Genomic DNA, 12,558 nt, shown 5'->3' with positions numbered 1-12,558 from the left:
AGGAGTGGCACTGAATGCCCGAGAAGCAAAGAGGGCCTGGGATAAAAGGGAAAATGCCAGATGGGTGCTGTGTCCTGAACATGGCCAGGCTGTCAGGGAAGGTCCTGCTCACTGTGAAGGCCCTAGCCACAAAAAGAAAGCTCTAGGGAGCAGCTGGGGAGGAAATGGGAGGAGAGGAGAGATGGAAACCAGCTGTCACAGATCTTACAGTTTACAGAACATTGGAGACAGCGGTGAGACACTCCCGTTGAACCTTCCCTGCTGCACGCAGAGATATGAGGTCTGAGGCTTCCACAGATGGTTCCTGGCCTCCCAGATCTGCAGGGGGGGATTGAGGATGGAGGTCTTGATGTTCTTTCGGGGCTGTTTTAACCAAGCTGGTCTGTAGATCTAGTTAATGGAGAAGACTAGGCAGATTGGCCTGATTTGGGATCCTAAACCTGCTTCTCCAGGCTTCACAGCCTGGTCCTTTACTGGCTGTCAACTTCAGTACTTGGTTCTCACCCATGACCACTTGGCTCCTCTCCTTTATTTTTCTTGGTCCCTCCAATTGCTGTGTCCCTAGACTCCCTGGTGGGAGAGGAGGGCATGTTCCTTAGAGGAAACCCACTGTGCCTACCAGGCTCATCCCGTCCTGACTCCACAGGTAGGAGACCAGATCCTGGAGGTGAACGGCAGGAGCTTCCTCAGCATCCCCCACGACGAGGCAGTGAAGCTGCTCAAGTCTTCCCGCCACCTTATCATGACAGTGAAGGACATCGGGAGGCTGCCCCACGCCCGCACCACCGTGGATGAGACCAGGTGGATAGCAAGCTCCCAGATTGGAGAGACCCTTGTCAACTCAGCAGGGTATGTGCTTGGTAAAGCCCTCGTCTGCTCGGAGGTCCTGTAGGGTGCACGCGGTCATCCTGGAAGGCAGTGGAGCCCCAGCACATGAAATTATGGCAGCCTGATGGATGCAGTGTGCATGGGTAACCTGTCAATGGGAGGAGCTCCAGTGCTTGGGCATGTGGCCCCATAATCTGGTGCTTAGAAAACAGCATCTCTGGCCTATAAGGTGGATCAGATGTAGACAACACGCTGCTGCTCCTTCTCTGTTCTCTCAGGCCAGAAGCTTTTAGCTTACAGGCACAGAGAGGAGAGTGCCTAACAGATCTCATGCCAACCCTCAGGTGATGAGCGATGGGCACGTGGCGCTAGGTGCTAACTGATCTTCTCCCTCCTCACAGGGCAGTGGGCAACCATGCTGCGGAGGCAACAGCCAGGGTAAGAGATATCAGACCTTCCTGATGCCTTGTGAATGAATCACCATTGTTGTCTCTTATTTTCTATGGGAGGGAAAGCTGTGTGCTCCTGATCATAAAAGGATGCTAGTTTTATGAGGACCGGTGGGTTTTAACTGGTTCTAGCCTTCCTCTTCACGTTCCCAGCTCAGTTTCTACAACAGTGGCACGATACGTATCCCTTGTCCTGTGCCACTGGTGGGTCAGTGCTGCAGAACGTCTGGTGCCTCCTGGCCTGGGAATCATAGAATCATAGAATCGTAGAATAACCAGGTTGGAAGAGACCCACCGGATCATCGAGTCCAAGCATTCCCAGTAATGGGCAATAAGCACATACAAGCAAGGACCATGGGGGCCACCTTCACCCTGAAGATGTGACCGTGATGCCCTCCGCATGGTGGCTGTCTCTGGGCCCTGAGATCTTCCCACTCTTTCTGGCACACCAGCTGGTGGCAGGGCTGCAGCAGCCACAGGGATGTATCCAGTGCTGTACCCCAGCCTGTCTTCTCCAAACACCCCTTTGCAAAGCACATTCTTTTTTAAATGGAAATTAAGCAGTGAGGTTTCACAGGTGGCTCTCACTGATAACAGCTTTGAACTGTTTGCTGGCAAAGCATGCTCCCCAGCCTCAACTCCTCTCAGTGTCTCCAGGATAGTCAGGGTCATGCCTGACTCCGTATCCTGATGCTGGCTGTGCTGGCACTGCCTGGGAGGGGAACAGCAAGGACCTCCTCTTAGAAATTCCTCTCAAAGAAAAAGCCTTTCATCTGCAGCCAGAAATGTCTCTCCCTGGGACTCCTTTGGTTGCCAGTGGCTCTTTCTTCACCAGGCTCTGCTTCGAGCTTGAAGCAAGGGCAAATGTGCTTTTTACACAAGATGGAAGGCTTTTTTCTCTGTGGTGGCCCCAGTTCCTCCAGGAAGGAATATAGCCTGCTCTTAAATCAATAGCCAGTCAAGGGACAGCGTCCACGCTTGCAGAGAGAGTTGAGAGGCTGTTTTGTTTATTCAACTGGTGCTGCACAAACTCTTGGCTCTAGAATTACCCAGACAAATAAGTGAGTGGTCGTGCCACTAAATCCTTGGTGTACCTGCCTCCGGGCGTTCTCTGCATCCTCCTTCCAACTTTACAACCAGTGGTTGGGTGAGAGCAGCAGTAAGGGGACGGTTCATCATCCTGCCTGTGCTTCCAGAGAGATAGCTGCCCCCATTTTGGCAGCTGATTCCTCAGCATCCTGGGCCAAATCCTATCTCCTGCCTTCTTCTGCAGCCTGTGTTTTACCGGGGCCTGGCTGGCTCCCAGGTCACACTAAGCACCATGGTGAACCAGACCCGAGTGATGCTGGAGGAACAAGCGCGGCACCTGCTGAACGAACAGGAGCGGGCGACCATGGGATACTACCTCGATGAGTATAAGGAAGGCAACATCTCCGTGGATGCTCTGGTCATGGCGCTCTTCGAGCTGCTCAACACACACGCTAAGGTGAGGACCATACTAGGGCCAGGGATGGTTTCTTGTACCCAGTGGACTGAGCAGAGCCATTGTCATGGTGTGGCCCTGCCTCCAAGGTCACCTCCCCAGGGTCCAGGGTGAGGGTATGAAAGCAAAATCCAGATGTAGGACATTAGAGGGATAAAGGCTGGTGTTCTGTGGCCAAGGAGCTTCTGGTAGAGTTTAGTACCAACCGTCCTCATGCATTTCCTGCTAGTACTTCTCATTACTGCTGTTGGAACAGTGTGGGAGGATGGATCTTCACCTACCCAGGAGTATGGTCATGCTCCAACCTCTCTTTGGTTGTCTGTCTGCCTGGCCCAGTTCTCACTGCTTTCAGAGGTGCGGGGTGTGATCTCCCCGCAAGACCTCGACCGCTTCGACAACCTGGTGCTGAAGAGAGAGATTGAGTCCATGAAGGCTCGGCAGCCCTCAGGGCCCAGCATCGGCACCGACTCCTATTCCATGATGTCCTACAGTGACACCATCTCTTCCTCAAGCAGCCACTTCACTGCCACAACCGTCAGCTCTGCCCGGGTGAGTCCCTCCTGGTTGTTCCTTTTTCTTTCCCGGCAGCCCTGCGACACACCCTGGAGCGCTGTAGAGGGGGGATACCCTGTTCACTCTGCTTCCCGATGGATTCCCCCAAAGCTTGTATTTTCTCCATGCAGGCTGTGTGCAATGGCATCTTTTATGGGTGCAGTAGGGCAATGCTGCAACATGTGGCGTCTCTGTGCCCCTGAGACTGAGATGCCACTGTCCTCTGCATGGGGAACAAGCCTGATGCTGCCACTTTGTCCCTGGAGAGGGAAGAATCATAGAATCACAGAATGGGTTGGGTTGGAAGGAACCTTAAAGATCATCCAGTTCCACCTCCGCTGTCTTGGGCAGAGACACCTCTTGCCTCTATTCCTGGACTGTGCAATGTGAGCTGCATCCACGCACAAATCCCTGCAATTCATTGCTGCCACACCATGCCTGCCTCTATCCACCAGCTTGTTTTAAATCACCCCCTTAGGGGCACTGGCTTCCTGCTCCCCATCCCAGCGGGGACCACAGCGGCCGGGCCAGCTTCATCCTCTGCCAGCCCCTGCCCACTCTGCCATTAAGTGGCAGCTCTCCCACGTCTCTCTGCCAGGACTTCCTTGCACGCCCCGTCTAATTAAGTTATTGTAATCACCTCGAAGTGTGCAGGCACACAACCCTGAAATTAATTTCCTAGCCGTAAAAATGCCTTTCATATAAATGCATTAGCAACCCTGGAAATTAAAACCTTCATGAAAAGAACCGATGATGATGGGCTTTCTGCTTAGCCTGACAGCAAGCAAAGCAGCCCCCAGCCAGGACGAGTGGGATTGTGCTGCGCAGGGCCAGGGCGACAGAGCCTGCAGGGGAAAGGGCAGGGGGCTTTCCTGCCTGCACAATTTGGTCCAGCATCCCGAGAGGCCTCGGAGAATTTCAAAGCATCAGCGCTGTGCTTTTGTCCCAATGACTTCACAAACACCCAGAGGAGAGCCGTTTGCTCTGTTCAGGATGGATTACAGGGAGATCCTTTCGGGATTGGGCTAAACAAAGCGAGTTTTGTGCGGCTTTCTGAAGGCCTGGGAAAACCTTTCTGAAGGGTCGGAGGGCTAATGCAGGTCTGCCAGGACTTGTGACACCCCGTTCTTGTGTTAGCCCTTGTCACTGGGGCTGTACCACTTGCTCAGATGCACTGTGCTCTCCCTGCTGCTCCGTGACCCAGATGCATGAGCGATGGGCCAACCCCACCTGGCAGCCAAGCCCAGAGGTCGGGGAGGGTTTCTGTTATTGCATAGCGAGTGGGCACCACCGAGCTCCCTTCAACGTGTCCATATCAGGCCCACTGCAGGTCCTCCTTGGCAGCGTGGCCCCCCTTTCCCTGGGTGTGAGAACATAGACCCCTCTGAGCAATGCCTTGGGTGCTGGGAACACTGATGCTTGAGATGGTGTCACCACTGCTTGATAGCGAACTGCCAAGCGGAGAGCACCAGTTCGCTGTGGCTGAGTGCTTATCTGCTAGCTCTCAGCTAGCAGGAGAGATGGAAGAGGAGCAGAGCTCCCAGACTGTTTGCTCTGCCCTAGCCCCAGGCTGCTGTTGCCTCCCCAGCACTTCTTGCAGAAGGGACTCATTGCAGCCTCCACATTCAGCGCTGGGTGCAGCCAGATGCGGATTCTGCAGGGTGGGCTTTGGGGGAGGAGGGCTGCGTTGTGCTGGGATTTGCTTGTCTCGCTCATTTGTTCTGCATCCTCCCTGACGTTATGTTTTCGCTTTTATGCTTGTTTTAATCTGCTTTTCCCCTCGCACGTCCCCAGGAGCGACTCTTGTGGCTAATAGACCTGATGGAGGTAGGGGCTGTCAGCGAGACGGGGACCTCAAGTGCTGTGGTTGCCATAGTAAATGCGTAGAGAGTGTGTGCGGGTGTGCGTGGGGCGGGAGGTGGGTACAGCCCGTCCAGGGGTCAGCGTGCGGCTCAGCTATGTGAACAGCCACCTCGTTTCACCCCATCTCTGCCTCTTCATCTTGTGGCTCTGCCAAGCCATTCCAGAGTCCCTTTCCCCAGCATGGCTGCAGCCCCTGGTGCTGCAGTACAGATGAGATTCAGCCTTGAACCAAACCCAGCTGTACCAGTGTCCTGCATGCACCAAAGCTCCGAGTGCAACTGAGAGCTCTGGGCTGGGGTTTTAGAAGGACCAGCAGCGTCAATGCCTGACACCCTCGCCTGCCCTCCTTGCTCTGCCTGCTGCTGTGCTGGGTGGGCACCTTGGCAAGATACCAGCAGGCTGGACACGTCATAGAATGGTTTGGGTTGGAAAGGACCTCAAAGCCCATCCAGTCCCACCCTCTGCCATGGGCAGGGACACCTCCCACTGGATCAGGGGCTCCAAGCGCCATCCATCCTGACCTTGAACACCTCCAGGGATGGGGCAGCCACCCCTGCTCTGGGCAGCCTGGGCCAGGGCCTCCCTACCCTCACAGCAAAACATTTCTTCCTAAGATCTCGTCTCAATCTCCCCTCTTTCAGCCTAAAACCATACCCCTTCATCCTCTCCCTGTACTCCCTGATCAGGAGCCCCTCCTGAGCTTTCCTGGAGGCCCCATCCTGCATCCTCAGGGATGGGGGAGAATTTTCCTTATGGAACTTGGGTCTTCAAAAATCGGTGCTCCAGTGCAGGAGGGGCTGGTGTACTCACATTTTGCATATTCAGACTTGGATAAATCCTCACACGACCTTAGGGAGGCTAGACATGGATGTGGAGAGGGCCTCAGACATCATGACGGCGTTCATGTTTGGGAGGAGGCTGAGAAGAACTGCAGGCTTGTTCGCTGCAGCACAGCTCCGTGGTGCAGAGTGCATTCCCTCCCCCTCGACTGGGAGGAAATGGCAGGGTCAGTGATGGAGGAGAGCTGCTAGTACTGCTTTGGGAGAGAGGACCTCTGGTAGCTGTGAACCTGGCCCAAACCCCATGTCCTTCTGGAAATGCCACTTATCTCAAAGAGGATAGCTGTAGTGTTTTGAGTTTAGCACGGGCTAAGCGATTTCTTTGCCTTTGTGACCAAAAGCAGAGGAACTAGACCAGATCCCTGCCTCTTCAGTTTCTTCATGGGTTGGTGGGTGAGCTTACGCCAAGAATAACCAGCATGAGGCTGATCAGGACCTGCCATGTGAAAAGCAATTCCTTTATGGGATGCATGAAGGATACTCCAAGACGAGACAAAGCCATGTTTGATGGGGTCACCTGCAGATGATGTGTGCCTGCCTGATCAAGTGCCACCATCACCTCTTGTAAATGTTGGATGTCAAGATGAGTCCTGCAAAGCAAGGCAAAGGTTAATTGTGGACTGCAGTAATCAGATGCAACTTGTCAATCAGAGCAGTGTGAATTTCTAATTGCTTGCAAGCAAGCCAGTCAAGCATTTCCTTTCCTCCTGCCCCAGCCCTCATTGTTAGGATTAAGGAATTGAAATCCCTGTTGATTTCAGTTTTCTTCTCCACTGATGAAACTGAGCTGTTCCTCTCTCTGGAAAGTGAATCTCAAGCACAAGAGCCCACAGCCTCTTTGGCAGCTGGCAGATGATTTCTGTGTCCCCAGAGAGAGAGCAGAACAAGAGCAAAGGGACAGGGAACATCTTCCTCACCTACATCCTCCTTTGCGGAGCTGCTCCAGCTCCCAGCTGTCCTCTGCCCCCCATCCAGGACAGGCACAGACATCCCATTTGGAGGCTTCCCATCTGCTTGGTGCAATCATCTCCAACAAAGAGGATAGAGGCAGAGTGAAGCCACTGTGTAAGTGTCATCATGTCATCCTCAGAGCCCCTGAAGTTAGAGAGGTCTGTGCTCAGGTTAGGGCAGGACCAGAAGCTCTGAGGCTCCTCCAGCACTGCAGGTATGTTCTGGGGTGGGAGAAGGAAGGAGAGAGAAGAGGAAACTGGGCTCATTCTCAGACTGGAACAATTGTTCAAAATGTAAGCCCTGTGGGAGTCAGGCTGAGGAGATCTGCAAAGCTCTCGTTAGCAGTAACTGGGAAATAAGGGACTCATTTGGAGCTGTGAGGTTAATTAAAGGTTGGGTTGTATTCTCCAGGGAGGTGGCAGTGTCTCCACCGCTTAATCTGCAGATGGGCACTGGCTGCCTGTCTGAAAGATGCTCTCAGCTCCATTGCTCCTGCTGTGGATTCTGTGCAGGACAGGAAGGACAAAAGTTTTCCAGCTGCACCCTGCCTGGCCTTCAGTGTCTATAACTTCAAAATAGATGGAGCAAAGGAGCAGGGAATCAATAGGAGGGAGCAGCCTCCTCAATACATACTCATTTTTCAGAGCACTGGCGTGTAGCTTCGATGGGTCTTTCAAGGGAAATCCAGGAAAGCACAGTCTTAAAATAGCCAATTCCTGAAAGCGAATGTGCTCAGCTTAAAAGCCATTATATTTTATAGCCCAGAGCAATTTCTGTTTAATTGCTTTTGCCCCCAGTGTTCTAAGAGTGGGGAAAGGCAAATCTCCTGCCTGCATGCTTCAATGGAATAAATAAGTTTTAGTGTCCCCGGCTACCAGGGAGAGCAGAGCCCGGGCTGTGGGTCTCGCTGGGCTGGCAGGGGGGGCGTGGGGTGCAGCTGCCTGTGGCCACCCTCCATTTGCCAGGAGGATTCAAATCTCAGTGCCGACTGGTCCTAGCTGTGAGGCTGGGACGTGGTGCCCTCTGAGATGGGCTTGATGTCATGGCGATGGGCACAGGGTTCAGCAGCAGGGCTAGGGGAGGTGGCCCTGACAGGTTTTATGGGGAGAATGGGCAAACTCTTCTCTTTTTAGCAGTGATGTAACTGTGACTGTTGATGGCAGGCTGCTCCGGGTGTATTGCGGGGGTTTGATCCTCACACATTTGCCAACAGCTCAGTGAACTCTTGGAGACGGGTTGAGGCTGGCAGAAGAGGGGCTGGAGAGGGAAGGGTTAGAGACACAGCTGGGATCCTTTCAGCCATGGCCAGGCTGGTGCTGAAATGCCGCTTTCTCCGCCTTGGCTGCTTTCCTTATGCTCGTAGCCATTTGGCTGGATAAAGGGCTCTGGGCAGCATCTGGAGGTGGGCTGGTGCAGGGGGAGGTGAGACCTGGGCAGCTTTCTGCAGAACAGCTTTCTCGTTAGAGGGAACAACGGCAGGAGGAGGGAGCTCTGCAGCAAACACACTGCTGCGATCTGGTGCGGTTTCCCCCGTGCTGAGCATCGCTACACCTTGGTATCATGCAGGGCCATGATGGCACTTGGACTTTTTAAACTCCTTGGCGCTTCAATCAAATCTGAAGGTTTGCGTGCACAGCCAAGAGCAGTTCATGATCACTTTAATCAATATGAAGGCAGGTTGCTTTTGAAACAGCCCTACTGCCTCTTCCTCCAGCCCTAGAGCTATATCCTCGTCCTTCGTGCCAGTGCTTGGACCTGCACAGTCCTGTGGCACATCAGGTCTACCTGAAGCCTCTGCTTCCTATTGCTGATGCCAAATCAGCATCAAATCAGTCTTCTGCCTATGGTGGCCTCACAGTCAGTAACCCAAGAAAGGATAGGGATTCTCTTTCAAAAGCTCCCTGCCTTTACATTGGATTGAATAAACATAGGCTGGGCTTAGAACGGATTGAGAGAAGCCCTGAAGAGAAGGATCGGAGATGCTGGGGGATGAGAAGCTCAGTGTGAGCCAGCGATGGGTGCTTGCAGCCCAGAAAGCCAACTGCGCCCTGGGCTGCATTCGAAGAACTGGGACCAGCAGGTGAGTGAGGGGATTCTGCCCCTCTGCCCCACTCTGGTGAGACCCCGCCTGGAGCCCTGCGTCCAGTTCTGGAGTCCTCAGCGCAGGGAGGACATGGAGCTGTTGGAGCAAATCCAGAGGAGGGCATGAAAGATGATCCGAGGGCTGGAGCATCTCCCATATGAGGCCAGGCTGAGAGAGTTGGGGTTGTTCAGCCTGGAGAAGAAAAAGCCCCGGGGAGACCTTAGAGCAGCTTCCGGTGCTGAAAGAGATTTCAGGAAAGCTGGAAAAGTGCTTTTGAGGGATGGGACGAGGGAGAACAGTTTTCAGCTGAAAGAGAGGAGATTGAGATGAGATCTTAGGAAGAAATGTTTTGCTGTGAGGGTGGGGAGGCCCTGGCCCAGGTTGCCCGGAGCAGTGGTGTCTGCCCCATCCCTGGAGGGGTTCAAGGCCAGGCTGGATGGGGCTTGGAGCCCCTGATCCAGTGGGACGTGTCCCTGCCTATGGCAGAGGGGTTGGCATTGGATGGGCTTTGAGGTCCCTTTTGACCCAAAGCATTCCACGATGCCATGAAATCAGCCCTTGTCAGAGGAAGGAGTGATTTCCCAAGCTAACACTTTTCCTGTCACTCTCCAAACAAGCCATTTCTTTTAGTTCTCAATCTCCAGGGTTCCTTCTGAAGCCACAGAGATAAAAGCACTTTCCATCAATGTTTTTGCTGTTTCTCTAATGCTCTTAATTGTCTCCTGTGTCTATTTTGGGATGCTAACATCTTACAGGCACAGCAGCAGCCTCCAGCAGATGGGGGAAATGCAGATGCACCAGCATTTCAACTAATCAGTTGTTTACCCTGCAATAAATAACATGCAGTTAGACACAAACTGTACCCTGCCCACTCCAGCACAAACACACAAACATCCCCTTGAAGTGACGCAAGGGAAGCGTGCCCTTTCTAAGCAGCAGCCAGTGCCTCTCCGGATCAGGGATTACTGTGGGAGGTGGGGGCTGAGTTTGGGTTTGCAGGGCACCAGGTGGAGCTGGGGTTGTGAACCACTGCAGAGCATCCTGCAGAGCCAGCAGCAGAGCCACAGCTCTGGGCTGGACTCAGGGCTCTCCAGGGCAGAGCTCTGCACCCAACCTCCACTGCAGCTCCATCCCAGGGTGCCTGTTTTCTCTGCTTGACTGTATCCAGAATCCTGTCCTTGGGTCCATCCTGAGTGCCAGCTGCCCCAGTGCAGACAGACTGACCGGTTCCCAAAGCCCTTCTTGATTTCTGGAGCTGTGATGTGTTCAGAGCCATGTTGTGACTTTTTCTAATGATATTTTGACTCATAAAGGAGAGGCAGTGGCAGCAGCTTCTGTTTGCATTTGAGACCAACTCCTCTGGTTTGCAGGGGAGGGAAGTTTTGAACATTTTCATTGCCCTTTTCCTAGGAGAGGTCCAGGTATTGCAACTGCAGCTCTCAGAGCTGGTTCCTCCCCTCCTTCCAAGTTAAACAGGAGGCAGTGAGATTTGAGTTGAGGAGCGTGCTCCTCCACTGCAGAGGAAATTGTCCTGGTGAGTCAGGTTCACAGCATGCTTTGAGCATGCTTCTTAGCTTGGGAGAGTCAGCTTTTCAACCAGCGTGTGAGGCTCTAGGGAACCTCCCAGGAAACCAAAATGTTTGGGTGAACAAGTGGCCCTGCATGGGGGGTTTGGGCAATGCCCTGCATCACTTTGCATGTTCCCCCTCATGCTGGTGCTGTGATGGTTGCTCCTTGCTACTCTGACCTGGTTTTCTCTTCATTCTTTGCCTTACTAGAACACATCAGAGTTGGAGGGAGGTGGAGACGGCCACCAAAGTAGCATCAACACCCTGCCGGACATCTCCCTGGTAAGAGACCACACTGTGTTGCTGGGCCTTGGACAGGAGCTGGAGGCAAATTGATGATAATGAGCATCAGCTTCTGTAGTGCTCTTCTTCGTCCCCTGCCCATGGATGTCACTGCAGCCACTGAAGCAAATTAATCAGACCAGTTAGGCAGAAGGATTCTGGCTGAATAAGAGCCACAGTGAGCTAGAGCAAAAGTTGGGTAGACTGTCCTCTAATGGTCCTCATTTGTGAGTCATGTTCTTATTGCCAGTAAGGTCAGAAAGACATTTCGCTGAAACTGAGCTGGTTTTGCCGATGGTCACTGTGAGGAGGCAGATGCAGGAGCCTGTGAGTCTGGGGAAGTTCTTGCATGGTGTCCTAAAAGCTTCTGTTCTTGGTCTGGCAGGATGATCTCTCCTCCTTCCCAGATGAACCACCCAACTTCAAGCCTCCACCTCCTCCTTCAGCCCCTCAGATGCTGGACCCCTCTGCTGCCCAGCACAGGAATCCAGTAAAAGACAAGTCTAAGCGCCCTTCCTCCGAGTCCTCTCAGTCAGGCCTCTTCTTCGTGGCCCCCCGAAACCCCACGCCCCCTCCTAGACACTCCGACAAGGACACAGTCAGCATGACCTCCACCGCTACCACCTCCACCGAAGAGTCTGCCCCAAGCGCTATCTACGCTACTATTTCCCCAGCCCTGCACAGCTCCAGGAGGCAAATGGATGCCCAGCTCTCCTTGGTCAACCAGCACCCCATTGGTCCCTTCCCCAGGGTCCAGTCCCCAACAAGGTTGAAGAGCCCAGTCCCGGCGGGTCACACAGCTGGTGCGCTCCAGAGTCCCCCTTCCCCGTCCCCTCCTCCTCCCCCATCCCACCCGGCACCCCCTCCGCCAGACAAGGGCAGCCCCCAGGCCGTGGCCAACCAGCATTTCATCATGGTGGAGGTGCACCAACCCAACAGCGAGCCTGACGTCAATGAAGTGAGGCCCTTGCCCCAGGCCAGAGGTAGGTGTCACGTCATGAGACAATAAAACCCTCTCTGGGATGCTCCTCAAAGAGAGAAAGGCAGATCTCAAGGGCAGGATTGGGACGTGGTTCAGTAGGCACGGTGGTGTTGGACTAGATGAGCTTAAAGGTCTTTTCCAACTTTACCAATTCTATGAACTGAGGGAGCTGGAAAAGGAAGACCTGTGTCAAGCTTGGTTGCAGGGCTTCCACCTTTTTGGTGGGTTTAGGGGCACAAGGGCCAACACTGTAATTTTGGTCCAAACTCCCAAGTCAAGAAGGTGGCATAAAAGCCACAGAGCCTTTATCCGTGTAGCAATGGTTGGTAGCTGTGTGTTCAGTTGCTTTTTTTCTGAGATGAATTTTCCCTTGCAGAACACAGCTTGACAACATCTTGGCAAAAAAAAAAAAAAAAAAAAGCAAATCCAGGAAACACATAAAGCTCTGCACAGCGTTAGCAGCAGTGGTGTTAATCCCGGAGACAAAGCCCTCAGCCCTGGGATCTGGCAACGCTGGAAAACCTGCGAGGCTTAAGGCCAGGGCAGCCAACTCTCCATCATCCAGCGCATTCCTCAAAGCCTCCCTGCATTTCCAGTGCCATTCAGGCTGACCTTTCCTTAAAGACCAAGCTCTGTCAGGCACTTGGTTGCAGCTTCTCTCTTGTGTGGGCTTTGCTG

The 12,558-nt window shown here is 53.4% G+C and overlaps 1 protein-coding gene across 3 annotated transcripts in view; it reads left to right on the top strand.

The window, feature by feature from the left end:
* The window catches only part of WHRN (whirlin), a 231,093-nt gene that overhangs the window by 42,163 nt on the left and 176,372 nt on the right, over positions 1 to 12,558 (top strand). For 2 of the 3 annotated variants that reach the window (XR_011338833.1, XM_069873077.1), the window contains exons 4-10: positions 647 to 849; positions 1,230 to 1,266; positions 2,551 to 2,763; positions 3,097 to 3,309; positions 5,107 to 5,139; positions 10,827 to 10,898; positions 11,284 to 11,881. Coding sequence is in view for 2 of the 3 variants with exons in the window: in XM_069873077.1 (XP_069729178.1) it covers positions 647 to 849; positions 1,230 to 1,266; positions 2,551 to 2,763; positions 3,097 to 3,309; positions 5,107 to 5,139; positions 10,827 to 10,898; positions 11,284 to 11,881 (1,369 nt within the window). In the remaining variant the exon portion in view is untranslated. The remainder of the gene's footprint in view (positions 1 to 646; positions 850 to 1,229; positions 1,267 to 2,550; positions 2,764 to 3,096; positions 3,310 to 5,106; positions 5,140 to 10,826; positions 10,899 to 11,283; positions 11,882 to 12,558) is intronic. The other variant, XM_069873078.1, reaches the window with a different exon arrangement.

The sequence above is a fragment of the Phaenicophaeus curvirostris genome, chromosome 20, assembly GCF_032191515.1.
Source record: "Phaenicophaeus curvirostris isolate KB17595 chromosome 20, BPBGC_Pcur_1.0, whole genome shotgun sequence".
NCBI lineage: Eukaryota > Metazoa > Chordata > Aves > Cuculiformes > Cuculidae > Phaenicophaeus > Phaenicophaeus curvirostris.
This window is presented reverse-complemented; position numbering and strand designations above follow the sequence as displayed.